Source organism: Cetorhinus maximus, chromosome 23, assembly GCF_964194155.1.
Source record: "Cetorhinus maximus chromosome 23, sCetMax3.hap1.1, whole genome shotgun sequence".
NCBI classification, from domain to species: Eukaryota; Metazoa; Chordata; class Chondrichthyes; order Lamniformes; family Cetorhinidae; genus Cetorhinus; species Cetorhinus maximus.
Window position 1 is genome coordinate 38,416,320 of NC_135901.1, and position 26,135 is coordinate 38,442,454.

Below are 26,135 nucleotides of genomic sequence, written 5' to 3' on the forward strand. Positions count from 1 at the left end.
ATCCCAACTGCCCCCTTACATCAGTATCCCCTCACTTTTATAACCTGTGGTGATGCAGCTCTGGCCCCTGAATCTTCTTTGGCTTGGTCAAGTTTAAAATGCTGTTGGAACCTGTTACTCCACTTTTCTTTATCAAATTAACTTGTAAATCATTGGTGAAGCTGCATTTAGAATATTGAGTCAAATCCTGGGCATCTTATAACAGGAATGATGTCAAGGCCATGGAGAGGGTGGAGGGGAGATTCACAGATGACACCACGTATGAGGGCCTCCAGCTAAAAGGGGGTCCATTCGGCCCATTGTGCCTTTGCCAGCTCTTTGGAAAAGCGATCTGAATAGTCACTCCCCTGCTATTTCCCCATGGCCCTGTCAGTGTTTTCCTTCAAGCATTTCTCCAATTCCTTTTTGAAAGTTACTGTTGAATCTGCTCCCACCAAACTTTCAGACAGTGTATTCCAGATGATAACAACTGACTGTGGAATGAAATGTTTTCTCATGGTGACCTGTCTGCTGTGAAGCTCCTGTTTGAGTTTCTAACTTAATTCCAATTTCTCTTTCCCATGAGGAGAGACTGGGGAAACTGGGGGTCTTTTCATTAGAACTAAGCAGGATGAAAGATGTGAGCAAGGAGTTCAAAACTGGGTCAAGGACATGATCCAAAATATTCCAGACACTCCTTGTCCTTCAGGATCTGTGTCCAGGGGGGAAACTGATGGTTTTATCTCATCATCATCGGGGTCAACAACTACTGTCAGACTCAAACACTCTCCAATCAAATACAGCACGGATTAGATACAGAGTAAACCCATCAGCCTGTCCCCCGGATACAGATACTGAGGGACAGGGAGTGTCCGGGACAATGACATTTCTCACTAAGTCAGGTAGAAATTGATCCTATATCTCTCCCTATTAATCCTGAGCTCCACACAGCTCGAATCCTCCTCCTGTTTCCCTCCCTGTAACAGCACTGAGCTAAAGCCAGCCCATAATGAGCAGGGCTCAGGGAGAATGGTTACTAGGCACTGCAGTGATGTCATAAAGCAGCGTCATTCAGCCCAGCTGGTCCTCTCCCTGCCCTTTTAAAGGTAGAAAACTGGGACATCCTGTCTCCAAACACATCCCATCCTGTTCACACTGAGAATCCTAGGGTGGAGAACTGGGACATCCCGTCTCCAAACACATCCCACCCTGTTCACACTGAGAATCCCAGGGTGGAGAACTGGGACATCCTGTCTCCAAACACATCCCACCCTGTTCACACTGAGAATCCCAGGGTGGAGAACTGGAACATCCTGTCTCCAAACACATCCCACCCTGTTCACACTGAGAATCCCAGGGTGGAGAACTGGGGCATCCTGTCTCCAAACACATCGCACCCTGTTCACACTGAGAATCCCAGTATTTGGGAGGTGATAGCAGGTTCGAACAGTGTGGAGAGGAGAGGGAGGTTGGAGATGGGGCAGTAAGGACGGTGGGGTGAAAGGTTTGTTTTTGAGGAGGGGGTGATGATTGCAGATTTGAAGGAGAGAGTGTCAGTACCTGGAGAGAAAGAACCGTTAACAATCTCACTGAACATGGGGTAGTTGGGTGATCAGCAGTTTAGTGGGAATAGGGTCGATGGAGCAGGAGGTGGGTCTCATGGACAAGATGAGCACTAAAAGGGCATGAGGGGAAATGGGGGTGGGGAAACTAAAGAAAGATGTGGGTTCAGGGCTCAGACAAGGGGGGACCTTTAGAGACAGTTTGTCCCCGTGCATTTAAAAGGTCTCTCATCAGTGTGAACTCGCTGGTGTATCAGCAGGTGAGATGACTGAGTGAATCCCTTCCCACACTTGGAGCAGGTGAACGGTCTCTCCCCAGTGTGAACTCGCTGGTGTAGAATGAGTTGAGATGATCGCCTGAATCCAGTTCCGCAGTGAGAGCACCTGAACGGTCTCTCGTCAGTGTGACACGTTGATGGGACGTGCTCAGCTCTCCAGAACTTTTAGAGCACTTCCCACAGTCTTGACATTTAAAAGGTCTCTCCCCAGTGTGAACTCGCTGATGTGACAGCAGCTCGGACAACTGAGTGAATCCCTTCCCACACTCGGAGCAGGTGAACGGCCTCTCCCCGGTGTGAAGTCGCTGGTGTCGCATCAGGGTGGATGACTGAGTGAATGACTTTCCACACTGGGAGCAGGTGAATGGCCTCTCTCCAGTGTGAATTCGGTGGTGTACATTGAGATTAGCTGATTGCCTGAACCCAGTCCCACAGTGAGAGCACCTGAACGGTCTCTCATCGGTGTGAATATGTTGGTGGGACATCAGATCCCCAAAACTTTTATTGCACTTCTCACAGTCTGGGCATGTAAAAGGTCTCTCTCCAGTGTGAACTCGCTGGTGCCTCAGCAGGTGGGATAACTAAGTGAATCCCTTCCCACAGGTGAAGCAGGTAAACGGTCTCTCCCCAGTCTGACAGCACCGATGGGTTTCCAGCTCAGAGGGGGATCTGAATCCCTTCCCACAGTCTCACATTTCTGTGCTTTATCCCAATGTGATCACATTTATGTTTTGACAGATCAGATGATCGGCTGAAGCCACATCCACACACAGGACACGTGTATCATTTCCCCCCATTGTGAACAGTCCAACTTCTTTCCATGTTCAAAATCCGATGATATTCAGGTTTTGATAAATAGGGTGTCTCCATCAGATCCTGATATGATGTTTAGTTTCAGTTTCCCGACTGCAAATCATCCCCTTCTAACACCCTGTGAAATTGATTTAAAACAGAAAAAAGGGAGTGAGAGAGAACCCACAAAAACACAAAGGCAGGTTGTGAAATTGAGCTGAATGAATCTGGGAATTTGTGGGGCCGGCACGAGGAAAAAGTGACCACGAAAACTGCTGGATTGTCATAAAAACCCAACTGGTTCACTAATGTCCTTCAGGGAAGGGAACCTGCCACCCGGTCTGGGCTTACATAAGACTCTGGCCTCTATGAGAGCACATAGATACAGAAAGAGAGATGTATCTAGGAGCAGTAGGGAGTGAAGGAGAAACATTTCATATTTCTACAACGCAACCAGAACTTCGACAGAATTTCCCAAACCCTCAACCTCCTCCCCCTAGAAGGACCAGGGTAGCAGGTGTATGTGAACACCATCACTTCCAAGTTCCCCTGCAAGTCACACACTGTCCTGACTTGTCTGATATCCAGTCCTGGATGAGCAGACATTTCCTCCATTTAAATATTGGGCAGACTGAAGCCATTGTCTTCAGTCCCTGCTACAAACTCCACTCCCTCATCAACGACTCCATCCCTCTCCCTGACAACTGTCTGAGACTGAACCAGACTGTTCACAACCATGGTGAAATATTTTCACCCCAAGATAAGCTTCCAACCACATATCCACATCATCACCAAGACCGCCTATTTCCACCTCAGTAACATTGCCCGACTCCACCCCAGTCTCAGCTCATCTGCTGCTGAAATTCTCATCCATTCCTTTGTTACCTCTAGACTTAACTATCCTAACGCACTCCCGGCCGGCCTCTCACATTCAACCTCCCTGTAATCTTGAGGTCATCCAAAACTCTGCTGCTCATGTGCTGACTCGCACCAAGTCTTGTTCACCCATCTCCTCTTTTCTCAGTGACCCAGAAAGGTTCCTCGTTAGGAAGCAACTAAATTTTATATTTCTCATCATTGTTTTCCTCCATGGTTGTGATCATCCCTATCTCTGTAATCTCCTCCAGCCACACACCTCTCCAAGGTCTCGACACTCATCTAATTCCAGCCTCTTGAGCATTCCTGATTTTAATCACTTCACCATTGGTGACTGTTTTTTCATTTTCCTAGGCCACAAGCTCTGGGATTTTGTCCTTGGACTTCTCCACCTCTCTTTCTCCCCTTTAAATCATTCCTTAAAACCGACCTCTTTGAACAAGCTTTTGGTCACCTGCCCTAATATCTCCTTCTGTGGCTCAGTGTCAAATGTTACTTTGTGACAAAAACAAAAATACCTGGAAAAACTCAGCCTGTCTGGCAGCATCTGCGGAGAGGGACACAGTTAACGTTTCGAGTCCGAATGACCCTACAACAGAACTAAGTAAAAATAGAAGAGAGGTGAAATATAAGCTGGTTTAAGGGGAGGGTGGGACAAGTAGAACTGGATAGAGGGCCAGTGATAGGTGGAGATAACCAAAAGATGTCACAGACAAAAGGACAAAGAGGTGTTGAATGTGGTGATATTATCTAAAGAATGTGCGAATTAAGGGTAGAAAGCAGGACAAGCAAGGTACAGATAGCCCTAGTCGGGGTGGGGTGGGGTGAAGGAATCGAAAAAGGATAAAAGGTAGAGATAAAACAATGGATGGAAATACATTTAAAAATAATGGAAATAAGTGGGAAAAGAAAAATCTATATAAATTATTGGAAAAAAAGGGGGGGATCGGAAAGGGGTGGGGATGGAGGAGGGAGTTCATGATCTAAAATTGTTGAACTCAATATTCAGTCCGGAAGGCTGTAAAGTGCCTAGTCGGAAGATGAGGTGCTGTTCTTCTAGTTTGCGTTGAGCTTCACTGGAACAATGCAGCAGGCCAAGGACGGACATGTGGGCATGAGAGCAGGGTGGAGTGTTGAAATTGCCAGCGACAGGGAGGTCTGGGTAATGCTTGCGGACAGACCGAAGGTGACCCAGTCTGCGTTTGGTCTCTCCAATGTAGAGGAAACCGCTTTACTTTGTAACATTTCTGTGAAATGCCTTGGCAAGTTTTATTATGTTAAAGCCCCAGTATAAAAACGAATTATTGTCACTGACTTGGACTTATACCGTAGTTCCACCTCATCAATAAGACATTGTAACGCAAAGCATGAAGCAGATTGATGGACAAGTTGTTCTTATTCTGTCAATTAAGATTCCAAAAAGCTTGCCCCCAACAAAGATGGCCGTCGCGCATGCGCCCCTTCCGGGCATTGCCCCCAATAAAGATGGCGGCAGTTAATCCTGGGCCTGAAAGAGGGAGAAGCCTGCGGCCTCGCTCGGCGCAAACGAAGGGGACGGTCCAAAGTTTACCATAAGTTCTTTTTCTGGGTTTGCTGTTTACACAACATGTTTTCGAAGCCAAGCCGCCCACCGGCCTGATCCATCGCTCCCTTCTCTCCAACATTTCATCCACTCACCGATTGCAGAACTAAGAAAGAAGCGTCTCTTCATCACCATTACTCACACTGCGCATGCTTCACTCCCAGCCGGCCCCGCCCCTCATTCACTCCGATTGGTTGGAGAACCCGCCCCCCCTCTTCCTATTGGTCCGGAGCTGCCGTCAATCAGCCGGGCATCGTGACGGTGTCAGATGGTGAGAACGGCCACAAACTCAGCCTGACTTGCTGATTCTTGGCAGCATTTTCTGTTTGGGAATTAGAGCTAGAGATGGATGGTCAGTTCCCCTCTGTCCGGGGGGGATTCACACTCATTTCCCCAGTGCACTGATTATCACCTTTACTTTACATGAGAAAGTCCCCGGTTCAATCCCGGCTGGAAGCTTTGTGTTTACAATTGTTACTGAGGAGGAATTAACAGTGAGTTTAGTTTCATGTCGAACAGGGGGACAGTTATTGTCTCATTCTGTAAAAGCTCCTTCTTCACCTTTAAACAGGGAACGATAAATCAGAGAAAACTGATCCACTGTGAACCCAAAACAAGACACTGCAGATGCTGGAAATCCGAGCTCAAAACAGAAAATGTTGGAAACTTTCAGCGGGTCAACAGCTTCTATGGAGATGGAAAAACAGTGAATGTTTCAGGTCACTGGCTTTTTATAGAAAATGGAAGAATTTAGAGATGTAATAGTTTACAAACAAGTACAGAGTCAGGGAAAAGAGAGGAGGAGGAGGAAAGAACAAACGGTCTTGTGATGGGACGGAAGGCTGGAGCGATTAAATGACAAAGGGGATGATGATACAACATTGGGTGATAATGAGACAAGTAAATAAACTAATGGGACAAGTGGAGAAACAAAAGACAGGTCCAGAGGAGGGATAAATGGTAACAGCAGAACCATGACCAGCACCGACTGAAAAAAATGGGAGTGGTGGCAATGATCTGAAATTGTTGAAATGAAGCTTGAGTCTAGGAGGTAGTGAAGTGTCTAATAAAAGATGAGCTGCTGTTTCCCGAGCTTCCACTGAGCTTCATTGGAACAGTGCAGGAGGCCGAGGACAGAGAGTTCAGACCAAAAGTGATTCCTAGATTTAAAATAGTAAATGAGCAGAAGCTCAGGATCACACTTGCAGACTGAATGGTGATGTTCCACAAAACAGTCACCCAATCGGGAATTAGTCTCCTCAGTGTAGAGGAGATCACATTGTGAACAGTGAAAACACAATACTGAATAGCAAGAAGTACAAGTAAATCACTGTGTCATCTGGAAAGTGTGTTTGAGGCCCTGGAATGTGGGAAGGGAGGAGGTGACAATGAATCTGTTTCAATAAGTCTGTAACAGATCAGTGTACAGTTGTTCTGCTGTACCTTACATTTTAAAGGGAATTTTCAGAATTTTTCTCACTATGTGCTTGGGTTGTGGACGAGAATGTTTTCACTCTTCTCCATTGATCTTAACTAGGAGGGCTGCTGTGGGAAGAAAGACTCGGTCTGTAAGATACGGTCACTGTGAGACTGATAATGGATCATTTTTCTATCTAAGTTCAGTGAGATCTGATCACTTACTGAGTGAGTCAATCTGTGAAATTGTAACTCAAATAGCCACAGCTCCTGCTGATGATTCTCTGGTTATAATGAGATCAATAAGAAAGGAATCAGGAGTGTGCAGTCCCACCCAGCTGGACACCAGTGGAGAGGCATTGGAGGAGGATGGTTTGGTCAATGGTGTCAAAGACTGCAGACAGGCGGAGGAAGAAATGAGGGAGAGTTTGGGTGATCAACAGTTTAATGGGAATAGGGTTGATGGAGCAGGACGTGGGTCTCATGGACAAGATGAGCACTGAGGGGAAATGGGAGAGAAACTGGATAAAGATGTGGGTTCAGGGCTCAGACAAAGGGAAGCTTTAGAGACGGTTTGTCCCAGGGAGCTAGTGGAAGGGAGGGAAGCAGCAGAGGCAGCTGATCGGATTGTCTCAATCTTAGTGACAAAGAAGCTCCCTGAGCTCCTCACACTTATTGTTGGAGGTGAGGATGGAGGAGAGAGGGAGAGCACTTCAAAAGGAACTAACTTGTGTCAGAGATATTGAAAAGATTCATCACACTGTGTTAAACACCAAGCGGATTGATTTGAATTTTATCCAGAATATTAACATCTATAACTGGGCTGGAGTTCATTAACATCATCAAAAACAAACCCCAATGAATACGGTTCAGTCCTGGATGTGATTAACAGCAAAATCCCGTCACTGTAGTTACTTGTGAACTCGCTGGTGTGTTATCAGGTGGGATAACTGACTGAAACTTTTCTCACACTCAGAGCAAGTGAATGGTTTCTCCCCAGTGTGAACTCGCTGGTGTGTCTGCAGGTTCGATGACTGAGTGAATCCCTTCCCACACTCAGAGCAGGTGAACGGCCTCTGCCTAGTGTGAATTCGCTGGTGGTCAGTGAGGTCATTTGATCGCTTGAACCCAGTCCCACAGTGAGAGCACCTGAATGGTCTCTCATCAGTGTGAACACGTTGATGGTACAGCAGGTCCCCGGAACTTTTATAACACTTCCTGCAGTCTGGGCATTTAAAAGGTCTCTCATCAGTGTGAACTTGTTGGTGTCTCAGCAGGGTGGATAACTGAGTGAATCCTGTCCCACACTTGGAGCATGTGAATGGTCTCTCCCCAGTGTGAACCCGCTGGTGTGTCAGCAGGTTGGATGACCGATTAAATCCCTTCCCACATTCAAAGCAGGTGAACAGCCTCTCCCCAGTGTGAATTCGCTGGTGTTCAATGAGTTGAGATGATCGTATAAACCCAGTTCCACACTGAGAGCACCTGAACGGTCTCTCATCAGTGTGAACACGTTGATGGGACATCAGTTCCCCAGAACTTTTAAAGCCCTTCCTGCAGTCCAGACATTTGAAAGGTCTCTCCCCTGTGTGAACTCGCTGGTGTCTCTGCAGGTTGGGTGACTGAGTGAATCCCTCCCCACACTCAGAGCAGGTGAATGGCCTCTCCCCAGTGTGAACTCGCTGGTGTGTCAGCAGGTTATATAATCGAGTGAATCCCTTCCCACACTCGGAGCAGGTGAACGGTCTCTCCCCAGTGTGAATGCGCCGATGAGTTTCCAGTTGAACTGGGTAATTAAATCCCTTCTCACAATCCCCACATTTCCACAGCTTCTCCGCTTTGTGACTGCATTTATGTTCCGCCAGGTCAGATGATTGGCTGAAGCCTCGTCCACACACAGGACACATGTACAGTTTCTCACCTCTGTGAGCAGTGCTTTTTCCTTCCATGTTCAAAATCCAATAATGTTCAGGTTACGATAAATTGGGCGACTCGACTCCGTCAAATCCTGATGTGATGTTTGGTTTCAGTTTCCCAACCACAAATTCTCTCCTTCTGATACCCTGTGAAACTGATTTAAAACAGAAAAAAGGGAGTGAGAGAGAACCCACAAAAACACAAAGGCAGGTTGTGAAATTGAGCTGAATGAATCTGGGAATTTGTGGGGCCGGCACAAGGAAAAAGCGACCATGAAAACTGCTGGATTGTCATAAAAACCCAACTGGTTCACTAATGCCCTTCAGGGAAGGGAACCTGTCATGCTGCCTGGGTCTTTAAAAACTCTGGCCTCTATTGGAGAGAGAGAGATGGGAGATGCAGGTGATAAGCACAATTTTGTATCACTGCAACTCGACCAGAACTTTGATAGAATCTCCCAAACCATCAAACTCCTCCACCTAGAAGGGCCAGGGTAGCAGGTGTATGTGAACACCATCACTTCCAAGTTCCTCTCCAAGTCACACAATGTCCTGAGTTGTCTGACATCCAGTACTGGATGAGGAGAAATTTCCTCCATTTAAAAATTGGGAAGACCGAAGTCATTTCCTTCATTCCCCGCAACAAACTCCACTCCCTTGACACCGACTCCATCCCTCTCCCTGACAACTGTCTGAGACTGAACCAGACTGTTCACAACCATGGTGAAATATTTCACCCCAAGATGAGCTTCCAAACAAAAATCCACATCTTCACCAAGACTGTCTATTTTCACTCAGTAATATCGCTGACTCAGCCCTAGTTTCAGCTCATCTGCCTTTTGAGGAAGAGTGTTCCAAAGATTCACTACCCTCTGAGAGAAAAACATTCCCCTCATCTCTGTCTTAAATCGGCGCCCCCTTATTTTTAATCAGTGACCTCTCATTCTGAATTCTCCCACAAGAGGAAATTTCCTCGCCACAACAATCCTGTCAAGACCCCTCAGGATCTTAAAGGTTTGAATCAAGTCACATCTTCTCCTTCTAAATTCCAGCGGATACAAGCCTAACCTGTCTAATCTTTCCTCGTAACACAATCCGCCCATCCCTGGTATTAGTCTAGTAACCTTTTTCTAAGCTGCATCTACCACATTTACATGTTTCCTGAAATAAGGAGACTAGTACTGTACACAGTTCTCCAGATGCGGTCTCACCAGTGCCCTGTCCAACTGAAGCATAACCTCCCTACTTTTGTTCTCAATTCCCCTCACAATAAATGTTAACATTCTATTAGCTTTCCTAATTACGCGTTGTACCTGCATACTAACCTTTTGTGACTCATACACTAGGACACCCAGATCCCCCTGAATCTCAGAGCTCTGCAATCTCTCACTATTTAGATTTTTAAAAAATTCTTCCTGCCAAGATGAACAATTTCACATTTGCCCGCATTATACTCCATTTGCCAGATCTTTGCCACTCACTTAACCTATTTATGTCCCTTTTGTAGCCTCCTTGTGTCCTCTTCACAACTTACTTTCCTACCTATCTTTGTGTCATCAGCAAATTTAGCCACCATTCCCTTGGTCCCTTCATCCAAGTCATTGATATAAACTGTAAAGGCTCCAGCACTAATCCCAGTGGTACACCATTTGTTACATCCCGCCAACCAAAAAAACACCCATTTATGCCAACTCTCTGTTTTCTATTAGCTAGCCAATCTTCTACCCATGCCAATATGTTACCCCCTACACCATGAGCTTTTATTTTCCATAATAACCTTTGATGTGGAACCTTATGAAATGCCTTCTGGAAATCTACATGCAGCATATCCAGCGATTCCCCTTTATCCTCAGCACACATGACTCCAAAGCACTCCAATAAATTGGTTAAACATGATTTCCCTTTCACAAAACCATATTGACTCTGCCTGATTACCTTTAATTTTTCTTCATACTCTGCTACAATGTCTTTAATAATAGCTTCTAACATTTTGCCTATGACAGACATTAAGCTAACTGGTCTGTAATTTCCTGCTTTCTGTCTTCCTCCCTTTTTGAATAAAGGAGTTACATTTGCTAATTTCCAATCTAATGGAACCTCCTTGAGTCTAGAGAATTTTTAGTAAATTAAAACCAATGCATCAACTATATCACTAGCCACTTCTTTTAAGACCCTAGGATGAAGTCCATCAGGAACCGGGGACTTGTCAGCCCACATCTTCAACAATTTGCTCAGTACCACTTCACTGGTGATTGTAATTTTCTTGAGTTCCTCCCTCCCTTCCAGGTCCCGATTTACAGCTATTTTTTGGGATGTTACTTTGATTCTATTTTCTGAAGACTGATGTAAATACCTGTTTAATTCATCTGCCAGCTCCTTATTTTCCATTATTAATTTGCAGACTCACTTTCTATAGGACCAATGCTCACTTTCAAAACTCTTTTCATTTTTCAATGTCGATAGAACTTCTTTTCTTATCTTACTATCTACCTTTATCTTTCTAGCTGGCTTTCACTCATACTCTAATTTTTCCATCGTTATTAATCCCTTCATCATCCTTTGCTGTTTTAAAATATTCTCACCAATCTTCTGATCTGCCATCCATCTTTGCGCAATTATATGATTTTCCTTTAAGTTTGATATTATCTTTAACTTTCTGAGTTAACTACACGTGAGGGTTGTCCCCTTGAAATTTTTCTCTCTTGTTTGAATGTATCTATTTATTCTGTGTATTCTGAAATATCCCCTCAAATGTCTGCCACTGCATCTCCATTGGCCCATCCCCTTACCTAATTTGCCAGTTCACTTTTGCTCGCGCTATTGGAAAAACTTAGCAGGTCAGGCAGTATCTGTGGAGAGCGAAACAAAGAGTTAATGTTTCAGGGTGTGCAGAATGAAATATAGGGAATAAAGATGGTGCAAAATCTGATGGGCAATATAAGCTCAGAAGTGGAAGAGAAATGGGCTATAGCACAGGAAAAACAATTCCTGACTATGAAAGATACTGTAGGAAGATAAAACTGGGAAGCCAGCAGCACATGGTCAGGGAATGGGCAGCAGTGGACACCTCATTGAGACAGTCGGCAGGAGTAACAGTAAAATCCTAAACAGAGCGAAACTACACACAATATTAGAGACAGAGGAAGTTAGACAATGGTAGAGAGGTGATCAGGGAGGGCAGAGGTGAAACAGAGCAATGGATCCACAGGAAAGGACTCACATCAGCCACAGAGCAATGGATCCACAGGAAAGGACTCACACCAGCCACAGAGCAATGGAACCTCTCACAGAAACAGAGCACAGAACTAAAAACTCAAAATTGTAGATGAATGGTATTTTGAAATACTCACCTCCGAAACAATTTCACCATTTTTAAATTTGAACTCTCCTGTTAGAGCCTGCAGCTGGAAAGGTATCAGCAACACTGGAGTCAGAGAAAAATCTCCCAGTTGAGGAAATACCTGGGGAGCGGGGTGATGTCACCATGTAATTGTTGATGTGTGATGATGTCATAGACACAAATACAGAGCATCTGGATCTGTGCAAACCAGTGATCAACACACATTATGAAGGATGTGAGGGTCCTGAGGTTTATATGAGCCAGTTAAAGGTGGTTTCCATAAACTAATCGTAAAAGGATGCAGGGGCACAGTTTAAAGATTTTGGGCAAAATCTACCAGAGAGATATGAGGAAGAAATTTTACAGTGAGTGGTAATGACCTAGAACTTATTGCTTACACTCAGAGGCTGATAATATCCAAATCCTGATGATTTGGGTGATTCTATCAGACTTTGATGTGATGTTTGGTTTGAAATTCCTGTCTGCAAAGCCTCATCTTCTAGCATCCTGCAAATGGAGTATACAAAATCCATTCCTGTCAGCCTAAGGTAGAAATTGAGAAGAAGGAAACATTTCTCTTGGTCTGAGTTTGGTGTGTGTAAATCCTCCACTTCTAACCCCCTGTAAAAGGAGTTTCCAAAACCCATCCCTGTCAGTCCAGGATAGAAATGCACAACATTCTCTCCTCCTGCTAGCTGGACAGGATGACCGCGCATGCGCCGTGCAGCATATTGCCCCCTATAAAGATGGCGGCCGTTACCCCGGCCCTGGCGAAAGGAGAAATCCAGACTTTTTCTGTCCGTTCTCTGCAAACACAAGATCGATACCTTGTTATTTGGGGTCTGCGGCCTGCACTGTGTGTTTATGAAGCCTTCCTGCCCACTCTGCTGGCTCCATTCCTCCTCACACACCCAATAACTCTGTTAGTTTGTTCCACTCGACGTTCTCCCGGCCGCTCTGAGCGGCTTCAGTCACAGACCAGCATTGCGCAGGCTCGTTAGACATACCGCAACGCGCATGCTCCAAAGACTAGTCGGTGAGCGCATGAGCAGCGAGCTTCTCTGGTGAGGATAGGGCACATTCTGAGCCGCAGCGAATGCTGGGTGACCGCTCTGCCATTGAACGTCGATATATAGAATCAAAACCTATGCCCTCTTATCAGAATACGATGGAGTCGAATCCGAGGAGAATGAAGGGTGAACTTGTCCGACTGACCAGAGACAGTCAAGGCACCTTTCCCTTCTTTCAGACGCTGGAACATTGATTCTGATGTTATCAGTGAAATTAACTGATCTGAGACATTGAAAGGATTCTCGTTACTGCACATCAGGAATTCAAACCTAATATCAGCTTCGGGACAATCAGAATACTTGGTAACAGACAAGACAGCGAAAGGCTCGAAAGGAGATGGCACTGAGTGCAGGAGAGTTGGTTCCTGGTGACAAGGATGGGACTGTAGTGGGTGGGATCAGACTGTTTCCATGTATCCAGAATGAATGCTGTTCCCACCCCCCCACCACCCCCCCCCCCCCCCCCCACCCCACCCCCAACCCCCCCCCGCCCTTTATTTTTGGAAGAATAAAACTGACAGAGAATAATTTTCATTCTGGTAGCAGAAATCTGAAGCTTTAACTCACTGACACCCTGGTTTAGGATAATCTTGTCGCCTAACTAGATAGCAGCCTTTTTGATGACACTGGTCAGCGCGTTCAGCCATTAACCAAAAATTTGGTGGTTCAAGACCAACCAGGGACGAAACTTTCATTGTTTTCTCTCCATTAGCATTCATTGTCACACAGTTCAGGGTTATTAATGGGTACATGAGCAGCAAGAAAAGATCCCCCAAGCTTTGCCTGCTCCATTGTTATCCAGTGAGTTCCCACACAAGCAGCATTTTCTCGAGTATTCCTTTGAAACATTATGAGAAAACAATTAGATCTACCATGTACCTATATCTAACCCATTAGAAATCTATGAAGCCATTGGATTCAAACAAACAAACCTCTTCCTCAGCTCCACTTGAGTGAGGCAGGGAAAAGCAGAAAAGCAGCAATATTCCGACCTTGCACTCTCCAATCAACCGCTGCTAGCAGAAAGCAGCAACTGCAGCTTCCACCAGCGGGTTACTGCCCATCCCTGGGACGCAAGGTACTCCAACCCTGTCCAAACCTCCCAATACACCGAGCACAGGCTCAGGAAAATGCTGGTAGATTATATCCCGGTCACTAAACCTCCAAGCAGTATTTACAGAATATCCGAGTGAGTGAGTCACAAATAAAAGTCACACCAGCTTTCTAAATCATTTCATTCCAAAATCCCTTCATTTTAACGAAAAGCTGACTGTTGTGAATCTGAAAATGAGCACCATGGGATTTGTGTTACCGGGTGACTTGTTTTCCATTGTTTGTCCATCAGGTTTGCAATTCAGTTTGTGTTGGGTGACGTTGAAGCGAATTTGATTTCAAATTGGGAGCATAAAGCAGGTAAGTATTAAATCCAGGAACAAGTCCTGAGGAAAATGAATCACGCTTGGAAGGAGGTGCAGCTAAGAAGCGGAAACTGTGAATAATGTTATTGATGATTGAGCGTAAAGCATTGGGCCCTTAGTCAATCATCATGTCCAAGTGGTAAAATGGATGGTTTTAAAATCCATTGGGGTTTCTCCAGGTAAGTTCAAATCTTACCGACTGTGATTCTTATCATTGCTGATTTCAATCAGGTATCCACAGAACTAACTATCCGATCAATGGAAGGAAAAACATCCAAAAATCCTCTTTATCTCTGAAGAAGAGACATATGGACTCGAAACGTTAATTCTGTTTCTCTCTCCACAGATGCTGCAGACCTGCTGAGTTTTTCCAGCATTTTCTGTTTTTACTTCATATTTCCAGCATTTTGCTTTCATCCAAAAAACAGTCGTGATTTTTGGACTCTAAGGGAATGAAGGGCTATCGGGATCGGGTGGGAAATTGGTGTTGGGGCTGGGGATCCGCCATGATCTTATTAGGTGACGGAGGAGGCTTGTGGGGCCTTGACGTATTGCTGCTGCTTTGCTTCTGTTCTGTTTCAGTAGCAACACCAACCAAGACGATGGGAAGGTGCAGTCTGAGCTTGGCATTGTGGCCGAGTGATGTAAAGCGCTGAGTCCGAGTTGAAATTTTTGTGGAGATGTGGGTTTGAATCCAGCAGCTACCAAAAATTGCATTGTTAGAGTTCCCTTTAGTCGAAGACATGCCAGCTCCCAGGTGTGTGCGGTGTTTCATTTTAACAGGAAGAACGAGGAGAGACAATACAAATATAAATGGCTGTGGAGAAAAAGCAGGGTTATCGAATTAGATGAGTTCCTCTTCCATAAGCCAGCACCGACACGATGGGCTGAATGCCCTGCTCCACTCCTGTTGTTTTATACCAACAATATTAACTTGTCCAATGAGCCAGTCGTTGTGGCCGAGTGGTTCAGGCGATGGAGTCCAAATCCATTGGGGTTTCCCACTTCTCATTATTCCTGGTTTTAACTGTGTGCCTATAGAGTTAATTATCGGTTAAATTGAATAAAATCCATCCAAACGCGCGGGCATTTTCCTATTTCTGTACATTCACGAAAACATTCACCTAACTTCCAGTCAGAAATGGAACAAAAACGGAGCCAGGCTGGTGGCATGTTTGCTTTCTGGGAATTTGTCTCTCCTTAGAGACAAACCCTTGCCCCCTGTCACTGTCGGTGTATATGTCTGTGTGTGTTCCTGTGTGTGTGTCAATGTGCTTCAGTTCCCGAGGGGGCGAACACATTTTTACCATCACAAGCTTTATTCATATTAGCTATGCAGCTTCACACTAAAACGTGACAGAGAAAAATATCAGTGTGGACGATGCAAGAGGAGTTTGAAACGTTTGGAAGGAGGTGCAGCTAGGAAGTGGAAGATGTAAATGATGTTATTGATGATTGAGAGGAATGCATTGCAACCTTGGGGCTTTTGTAAGTCGATTACATTTTACACTTTGAAATTCAGAACAAGCTAAGGCTCCAGGTGGAAAACAGCATTGCTCTCCGTGTATGTTGAAATATGGGGCACTTCTTTTATACACACCTGGCTAGCTCAGTCGGTAGAGCATAAAACTCTTACTCTTAGGGTCGTGGGTTCGATCTACTGGGTGCAGCTTTTTCCCAACTTCACCAAACCACTGTGGCTCTTTGAAATTTTCAAGGCAACACATGGTAGATAAAAACCGCTAAAAAGAGCTGGCACACTCTCATGTGGCACATCCAGCTCCCAGGTCAATTAGCTGCTTGATGCAGACATAGTCAGTTCATGAAAAAGTAAGACATAAAATTGGCAGGTAACAGGGTAAAGAGAAACCAGGATCTGATTCTCCCAGGTACTGTTTACAGGAGTGTGCCAATTATCCGCATTCACAGTCTCCTTGTTCAGCTTTGAAATTGTTCATATTTTCACACTGGATTTCAATGTGAAGAAAGCAGAGCTGTGATAAGCTTATATTGTACGGCAGATGTACTGCAAGAAGGTACAGAACAGGTTGATGGTAACAGTGCTCTTTGGACGTGGTGAGCTCCAGTGAAGGATTGGCACCATTAATGTGTCGTTCAATTAGTCTCGTGACAAACCTGGTACGAGAAATGAGAAGAAAACTCGCTGAAGTTGCTCCGTGTTTTGGCTTCAAACGAGCCGAATACAAGGTAAGAAAGTACATCTCCTTCGAGTGAGTTATAAAATGGCAGAATGACTGTGAAAGAAACATCCGTGGTGTTGGGGAACATAAAATTATAGAAAGTTACAGTAAAGGCCATTTGGCCCGTCATGCTTCTTTCAAAGAGCAGTTGTGATTGGTTGATCGATTAGGAGTGACATTTGTGCCAGTGCAAACATTTATCAGCAAGATTTCCCCTTCTCCAAACCATATTTTGCCTCCTACCACCATCTCTGTGGTCAGAGCTTTGCAATCAGCCCTTCTCCTCCTTTCATTCCCTCACTCCGCCATTGTATATGTTCTCGACCTGTTCCAAATGTGACATTTGCAGCTCTGAGGTTAAACGACAGCTCTCACCCCACTGATTCTGGTCGAGCTGTTTAATATTTTTAAATAATAAGTAATTAATACCTCACCTTCCTTTAGCTCTGAAGAAGTCACACAGACTAGCAACGTCAACTCTGTTTCTGTTTGGTGATAGGAGAAATATGGGTGAGAGAAGGGTAAATTTTGCTGCCTCCTGTTTGCACTGGCACAAATATCACTCCTGATCAATTAACCAATCACATCTGCTCTTTGAAAGCAGCACGCCCGGCCGAATGGCCTCTTTCTGTGCTGCAATATGCTATGATTTTATGTTTCCCAACAGCATGGGTCATTCTGCCATTTTATTACCCATTCGAGCGAGATGTACTTTCTTACCTTGTATTTGGCTCGTCTGAAACCAAAACATGGAGCAGATTCAGCGAGTTTTCTTGTCATTTCCAGCACGACATTTGTCACGAGACTAATTGAACGACACATTAATGGTGCCAATCCTTCCCTGGAGCTCACCGCGTCCAAAGAGCACTGTTATCATCAGCCTGTTCTGTACCTTCTTGCATTACATCTGCTGAACAATATAAGCTTATCACAGCTCTGCTTTCTTCACATTGAAATCCAGTGTGAAAATATGAACAATTTCAAAGCTGAACAACGTACACAAGACTGGAAGCAGAGTGTGACTGTGAATAATCGGCACTGTGCACATTCCTGTAATCAGTATCTGGGAGAATCAAGAAGATGAGACCCTGGTGCCTCTTTACCCTGTTGTCTGCAAACCTTTTGCCTTTTGTCTGACATTCCCACGAACTGACTGTGTCTGCATCCAGCAGCTAATTGACCTGGGAACTGGAGGCGAGGCGGGGACAGAAGCAGAAAGAGATGTGAAATGAAAGTGCTTTGAATTTGATGTCTGTCAGTGGCGAATGTCTGCCTTGTAAGTTCCACGGAATGAGGTTTTTTTTTGTTTTAAGCAGCAAGATTTTAAATGACTGCAGCACCCAGCGTGGGGCGCGCATCCACGACCCTGCCATTAAATGCTTTACACTCCAATGACTGAGCTAGCCATGAATGAGAGAAAGCAACCTCCATATCCCAACACATATGGAGCCGAAAGTTATTTTCCACCTGGAGCCTCAGCCTCAGTTCTGAATTTCAAAGTGTCGAAGGTAATCGACCTACAAAAGCCTCAAGGTTGCAATGCATTCTTCTCAATCATCAATATCATCATTCACATCTTCCACTTCTTAGCTGCACCTCCTTCCAAACATTTCAAACTCTCTCTTGCTTCTTTCATCCTGATATTTTTTCTCTGCAACATTTTAAAGTGAAGCTGCACAATTAATGTGAATACAATTTGTGATGGTAAAGATGTGTTCACCCATCGGGGAACTGAACCACATTGACACACACAGATGGACACACACAGACATATACACCGAGAGTGAAAGAGGGCAAGGGTTTGTCGGTAAGGAGACAAACACCCAGAAAGCCAGAATGACGCTAAGATTTATTTCAGTTCCAACTGCAAGTTCTGTGAATGTTTTCGGGACTGAACAGAATTTGAAAAGCCCCCGAGTGTTTGGATGGATTTTATTCAATTTAACCGATAATTAACTCTGTAGACACAGAGTTAAAACCAGGAGTAATGTGAAGTGAGAAACTACGATGGATTTGGGCTCTATCACCTAAACCAATCGACCACGACGACTGGTCCTGTGCACAGTTTAATGTCGATGGTTTAAAATCATAAATGTCTACAGCAGATGAGGATGACATTCGGCCCACCGTGTCCATGCCGGCTGATGGCAAGGGAATTCAGCTAATTTGATAACCCCGCATTTTCTCCAGTTCAGTTTATATTTGTATTGTCTCTCCTCATTCTTCCTGTTAAAATTTAACATGGCAGGCATCTTTTTTGACAGTGAGCTGGCACTTTTTGCATCATTCGCCTTTGCAGTTCTATGTTCAGTGAATGTAATATCTCACAGTCATGTTACATTTCCTCTTCACCATTTCACAGGATAAACATTCAGCAAAGTGAGAAAATCTTTCTGCTGGCAGCGGGTGATTGGAGAGAGCGGGACCAGAATATTGCTGCTTTTCTGTTTTTCCCTGTCTCACTCAATGTGGAGTTGTGGAAGAGCGAATCATTGGTGGGTTTGTCTGAATCCAATAACTTCACAGGTTTCTAATGAGTTAGGTGTAATTACATAGTCGTTCATTGTTTTTTATTGTGAAATGAGCATTCATAACAAAAACATTGCTGTGGTAACTCACTGGATGAGGGTAAAGTTTTCAACGTTTGTGGGATATTTTCTTGCAGCTCAAGTAGCCAATGAAAACCCGAAACTGTGTGATGATGATGAATGCTGATGCAAAGAAAACACTGAAAGCTTCGTCCCTGGATGGCCTCGAACCACCAACCTTTACGATTAATAATACATTCTGACCAATTGCACCACAGAGACTGATAGAAAATCAACCTGCAAGGTATCCTAAACCAGGGTGTCGGTGAGTTAAAGCTTCAGATTGCTGATACAGGAATGACAGTTGTTCTCTGTCAGTTTTTCTCTTCCAAAATAAAGGTTGGGACATTCATTGTGGATACATGGAAACAGTCTGATCCCACCCACTGCAGACACATCCATGTCACCGGGAACCAGCTCTCCTACAACTGGTGCCGTCTCCCTTCGAGCCTTTCGGTGTTTTGTCTGTTACCAAGTATTCTGATTGTCCCGAAGCCGATATTAGGTTTGAATTCCTGATGTCCAGTAACGAGAATCCTTTCAATGTCTCAGATCAGTTAATTTCACTGATAACATCAGAGTCAATGTTCCAGCGTTTTAAAGAAGGGAAAGGTGCCTTGACTGTCTCTGCTCAGGCGGACAGTTCTCCCTTCATTCTCCCCTGATTCTGGTTCCCAAAGAGTTACTGAAGATTCACAAAGCTGGAGACTGGGTTTTCTCTTTTGGTTCCCAGTCCATTTTCCGACCTGTCACCTGACAATATTTTCCAAATATTGAGGAGAAGACAACAAAGTGGCCTCGAGACCACAATCAGATCAGCCATGATCTTACTGAATAGCGGAGCAGGTTCAAAGGGCTGAATGGCCTCCTCTTGATCGTCATTCCTCTCTTCCTGTGACACAGCCCGAATCAACTCCTAACTTTAGCAAACTGCCTTCGGAATTAATTATCAGTTAATTGAAATAAAAACCATTCAACCATTTCCACGTTTCTTATTTCTGTTCGTTTGCAAACATTCACTAAATTTGCAATCTGAAATGGAACAATAATTAGCCAATTTGGTGACATCCTTGTTTTCTGGGTGTTTGTCTCTCCTTCGGCCTCTGTCACTCTCGGTGTATGTGTCTGTGTGTGTTCCTCTGTGTGTGTCAATGTGGTTCAGTTCCCGAGGGGTTGAACACATTTTTCCCATCACAAACTTTATTCACATTAGTTGTGCAGTTTCATATCAAAATGTTACAGAGAAAAATATCAGAATGGAAGATGCAAGAAGGATTTGCAATGTTTGGAAGGAGGTGCAGCCAAAAAGTGGAAGATTCAGCGAGGAGTTTTCTTCCCCTTTAACATGAGAGTTGGAACCAGGCCTGGGTGATATTTGTGTCGGTGTAAACAGTAAAAACTCCTCTCTTACCACTATATTTTGCCTTGCACCATCTCTATAGTCTGTGCTTTGCAGCCTATCACAGACCTTCCCTCATTCCCTATCTTCACTGCTGTATTTGTTCTCGGCCTGTTGCACAGGTGACATTTCTGGCTCCGATGCAAAACTAGGTTTTACTCAACTGATTCTGAAAGGGCTTTTATGTGTTTTAAGAGTTTAATCAGCTGAATTTTAGCACTTCGCACAAGGTCAATAAATCATCATTCCCTGACCAGGAATTGAACCCAAGCCATGGTGGTGAAATCACTGAATCCTGACCACTAGACCACCAGGGAAGATACTCCAAAACGTTATAACCTGGCTTGTCTATGATACCTGTGTCTTTTATTTTCATTTCTGGCCTCTTTCACCAGAGGCACGTTTCTCCCACAAAATGACACGTTTATATAGAACACAAACAACATTCATTGTCACTCAGTCCCGGGTGTCATTGGGTCCTTAAGCGACAAAAGAAAGAAAAAAAATGCAACCTTTCCTTTTACCCAGCGAGTTCCGACAGTAATGATTTTTTCTGAAGATCAATTTCAAATATAATTTAACAACTGACCAACCATGTACCTGCACGTTACACATACCAAGTCGATGAAGTTTTTGGATTCAAATAAACCCATCAATTATTCTCTCTTCCTCAACTCCACAGTGAGTGAGACAGGGAAACGCAGGAATATCCCAGCCCCGCACTCACCTGCTGCCAGTTGAAATGTGCACTCACTTTGTTGAGTGTTTATTCTGTGAGATGGTGAAGAGAGAATATAACATAGCTGAAAGATGCTGCTTTTAGCTAATACTCAGCAACAAACAAGAACAATTCAACTTCTTCACAACGCTTTGATAGTGTTTCTGCTTGGTTTCAAACCAGGAACCTTTGCGCATGTAAGGCGAATGTGACAACCACTTCACTACAAAAACACTGCAACATACAGTACCAAATACCCCTGATTACAATGCAGTCCTGCAGTAGCACTTTGGGCCTTTGTTTTGAAGAAAGGGATTCCAGCTGTTCTCATTCGGAATGCTGGAGACAGACTGATCAACAATGTCATCATCAAATGGCGCAACATGTTGGAAAATCATCAGATCATCATATCTATCCAAACCCGGGCCGTGGTGGTGAGAGTGCTCAATCCTAACCACTAAACCTATCTCTGCCAAATTCTGTTGTGAAGAAGAACCAATTAGTCTTAATTTCCTTCCCTCTTTTGATAAACCTAATGTTTATCCACTTCAAGTAGTTGTTCAATTCGCTTCCGAAGAAGGGGTTTCTGCAGAATCCATGCACAGTTTGACTTAATGAACAAAGTTTCCCTGACCCAAAAACATGAAGAGTTGGATTTGGGTCCCTTATACTGTTTTTGATATAAATATTACTTATTTACACAATTGATTTCATGGTGAATTTATAAAAGACGTTTACTCTGATTCAGCCTGTCCTTATTATTTCTGAGTTGATATCTACATTCTCATTACGTTTCCTCTACAACCTGCCAACCGAGTCTGTTATTGAACAGGGATAAATGATTGTTACAGATATCCAAAGACCTGGTTTGATCAAATGCTTAAATAGATAGTTTAGTTTAATTGGTTTAAAATAATTTAGATCTGGGGATGGAGTCTTATACAGGATAAGTATTTGTCTTGGAAACAGGAAAGCGAGTCACTGTGAAATGCAAATCCCATGGTGCTCATTTTTAGATTTGGTGAATGCTTGCAGATCAACGGGAATGAAGGGACATGGAAGTGAAGCAGGAAAAACACACGGGAAAGTTTCGAAGCTTTTTGACTTCATTTAACCAATAATTTATTCTGGAGGCACTGAAAGGAAAGGACAGGGAGCAGCTCAGTCAGCAGGATTCAAACCTGCGTGGGAAGATTCCCAATGGGTTTCGAATCCAAACTTAACTGCTCGGTCACAGCAACGGGCCTTCAACGAGAATTTATGTTGTTCATATAAAATCTTGGGATGGTTATACCAGGGGAAGAGGGAATTCGGCTCGATTGATTCCAGGTCACCCTACAAATTGTACTGCCTCGTTCTTCCGATCAAAGTAAAGCACTGTAAACCTCACTGCCGGATTACCAACCCTGAAGTATTTGCTCAGGCGAGGAACCAGCTGAAGCTTTCAATATTGGTTTTCTTAACACCGAGTTTCCAAATGGGAAATGGACAATGGCTTGAAAGCGAAAAAAACAGGGTTAAAAAGAAAAAGAAGGAAATTGAGATTAATTAGAAAGCTGTCTGTACAAAACTGACATAGACACCATGGGTGGAAGGTCCTCTTACTGCGCTGTACCATTTGATGATGACGTTGTTGATCAGTCTGTCTCCAGCATTCCTAATGAGAACAGCCGAATTCCATTTCTTCAAAACAAAGACCCAAAGTGCTGCTGCATGACGTCACCGTTTAACATTCCAGACAGCTCCATTGGGCTCTTTACAGCGCAGGGTTTATAGAGGCGAGTGGGGTCATATTTGCTTCACATATGATGGAGCTGCAGTTTGAAACCTGGCAAGAGCATTATCCAAGCATGCTCATTTATGTGTGCGTGGAAGTGCAATAATTAACCTTTGTTGCAAATATAAACATCCTGCTGACTAAGGTTTTCACCTTTTGTGATTTTAACCGAATTAATTATCATTTCAATAGAAGAAAACCCATCCAAATAAACACGTATTTTCTGATTTCCATTCATTTGTCAGCATTCAGAAAACTTGCTTAAGGAAATAGAACAAAAATTGAGCCAAGTTAGTGATGTCCTTGCTTTCTGCACTTCTGTCTCCCCTTCGGCCTCTGTCACTCTCGGTGTATATCTCTGTGTGTGTTCCTCTGCACTTGTCAATGTGGTTCACTTCTCTGAGGGGTGAAAGCATTCTTAAAATCACAAATTTATTTACATTAGTTGTGCAACTTCATGTTAAAAAGCTGCAGAGAGAAGTAGCAGCGTAAAGGATAAAAGAGGAGATTGAGCCAGTATTAGGTTTGAATTCCTTATGTGCAGTAACGGGAATCCTTTCAATGTCTCAGATCAGTTAATTTCACTGATAACATCAGAATCAATGTTCCAGCATCTTAAAGAAGGGAACGGTGCTTTGACTGTCTCTGGTCAGTCGGACAGTTCAACCTTCATTCTCCTCGGATTCCATTCCTCGAAGGGATTTTCTTTTTCCCCTTGAGTTCCCTGACCTACATCTGGCACCATGTTTGGATTGAGAGGTATAATTAACATTTCAGATGCAGTGCAGTTCTGATGAAAGGTTACAGGCCTGAAATGAAAACTATGCTTATCTCTCCACAGAGGCTACCAGACCTGCTCAGAATTCCAATATTTTCTGTTTTTATTTCAGATAGACAGTACCTGCAGTATTGTGCTTTTCATTAACTCCTCAGTGAAACATATAAGATCCTGAGGGGACTTGACAGGGTGAACATGGAGAGGATGTTATCTCTTGTGCGAGAATCTGGAACTAGGGATCGCTGTTTAAAAATAAGGAGTCACCCATTTAAAACGGAATTGAAGCAAAGTTTTTTTTCTCTCAGAGGGCCGTGAGTCTTTGGAACTCCCTTCCTGAAAAGACTGTGGAAGCAAAACCTTTGAATATTTTTAAGGCAGAGGTGGATATATTCTTGGTAAGCAACACAGTGATAGATTATCGGGGACCTGCCCCAAAACAGATTTCAGGAAACTTTCAGATCAGCTATGACCTTATTGAATGGTGGAGCAGCCTTGAAGGGCCGAATGGCCGACTCCTGCTCCTTGTTCTTATGGAGGAACCCATCACCAGTAGATTTCGAGATCCATGTCTGAGCTGAAAACATATAGGTAAACTCAAACTGTAAACAGATCATTCATCAGCTGGAAATGGAAAGGGATTCGCCATATCATCCATTTACTGACACAGCAACACAGTCTCACCCGTGCGAGGCTATTCGGATACTTCTTGTGTGCAAAGGGCTTTATTCAGTTTGCTCACATGTTAACATTCCAACTTTAAACATTCAAAGGATTTGATCCACAGTCAGAGAATCGCTACTGGCAAGAGGCAGGTTAAATGTTCCATGTTAGGGGGAAAACAAAAGGTCACCAGCTCAGCCCAACTGCTGAGACTCCACTGAGTTCAGGTCTAACTGTAGGGGTTGGTTCTGCTGTTCATTACATCCAGGAGAGAATTATGGTGGAGGCCAGGCCAATTTAGTCACTGCACCGATTGATTCAAGAATTTCATACCTTTCGCCCTTGGCATCGTATTCTAATATGTTTTGTTGCACATTATCGCCTTTGAATGGCGGGTTGGTCACCCAGCATTCGTTGCAGGGCAGAATGTGTCCTATCCTCATTCCAGAAGCTGCTCTGCGTGCGTGTGTGTGTGTGTGTGTGTGTGTTTGGAGCATGCGCATTGCGGTGTTTCATGAGCATGCGCAGTACTGGTCTGTGACTGAAGCTGTTCAGAGCGCGTGAGAGAATGTCGAGCGGAGCAAACTAACAGAGTTAGTGGGTGTGTGAGGAGGAATGGAGCCAGCGGAGTGGACAGGGAGGCTTCATAAACACACAGTGCAAGCCGCAGACCCCCAAATAACAAGGTACCAGTCTTGTGTTTGCAGAGAACGAGCTGAAAAAGTCTGGATTTCTCCCTTCGCCAGGCCCGGGGTAACGGCCGCCATCTTTATAGGGGGCAATGTGCAGCAGGGCGCATGCGCGGTCATCCTGGTCCAGGTAGCAGGAGGAGAGAATGTTGTGAATTTCTATCCTGGACTGACAGGTTTGGATTTTGGAAACTCCTTTTACAGGGGGTTAGAAGGGGAGGATTTACACACAGTAAACTCAAACCAAGTGAAACGTTTGTTCTGTCTGATATAGGTCTTGTAAATTTCTTTTGCAGAATATTAGAAGGGGAGGATTTACAGACAGGAAACTCAAATCAAGAATCACATTAAAATCTGACAGGGTCATTCAATTCCTCAGAACCTGAATGTCATCGGCCTTTGAATGCGGAAGGAATAAGGTTTATCTGTTTTGCATATGGGATAAGATTTTAAACATCTGTGTGACTGGAAATAGAGAGGAAGAGAGCATGGAGGGATTTGTAACCAAGGGTGTGAATTTAAAAATTGAGATGCTGCAAAACCGGGGGCCTGTGTAGTTCAATGAGCAGAGAGGCAGTGGGGGGACGGGACATGGTGTGACTAAAATTTGACTATAATTAGAGGTATTCAAAATCATCAGGGGTCTGGACAGAGTAGATTGGGAGAGCATCAGGGGTCTGGACAGAGTTGATCGGGAGAAACTGTTCCCATTGGTGGAAGGATTGAGAATGAAAGGGAAGAGATTTAAGGCAATTGAAAAAAGAAACAATGGAGACATGAGTAGAAGCTTTTTCACACAGCGAATGTTTAAGATCTGGAATGTGCTGCCTGACGGTGTGGTGGAGGCAGGTTCAATTAAGGCATTCAAGAGGGAATTGGATTATTACCTGCAAAGGAAGAATGTGCAGGGTTATTGGGAGAAGGTGGGGGAATGGCACTAAGATTCGGGCTCATTTGGAGAGCCGGTACAGACAGGATGGGCTGAATGGCCACCTTCTGTGCTGTAACAATTCTGTGAGTCTGCGATACAGACAGTGAAGTTTTGGATGATCCCAGGTTTCTCGAGCTTGAATGTGAGAGGCCGGATAGGTAAGTG

The 26,135-nt window shown here is 44.2% G+C and overlaps 2 protein-coding genes across 2 annotated transcripts in view; one reads left to right on the plus strand and one right to left on the minus strand.

Annotated features, from left to right (window-relative positions):
• Positions 1-26,135, plus strand: part of LOC144697531 (uncharacterized) — a 161,592-nt gene that overhangs the window by 20,049 nt on the left and 115,408 nt on the right. The window lies entirely within an intron of this gene.
• Positions 7,268-8,359, minus strand: LOC144697527 (uncharacterized). Its single transcript, XM_078569565.1, has one exon. The coding sequence runs from the start codon at positions 8,009-8,011 to the stop codon at positions 7,397-7,399; it is 615 nt and encodes a 204-aa protein (XP_078425691.1). The 5' UTR covers positions 8,012-8,359; the 3' UTR covers positions 7,268-7,396.

What these genes read in the sequence shown, in the direction of transcription:
- LOC144697527 (XM_078569565.1), bottom strand. Translation starts at nt 8,011, where the DNA reads ATGTCCCATCAACGTGTTCACACTGATGAGAGACCGTTCAGGTGCTCT.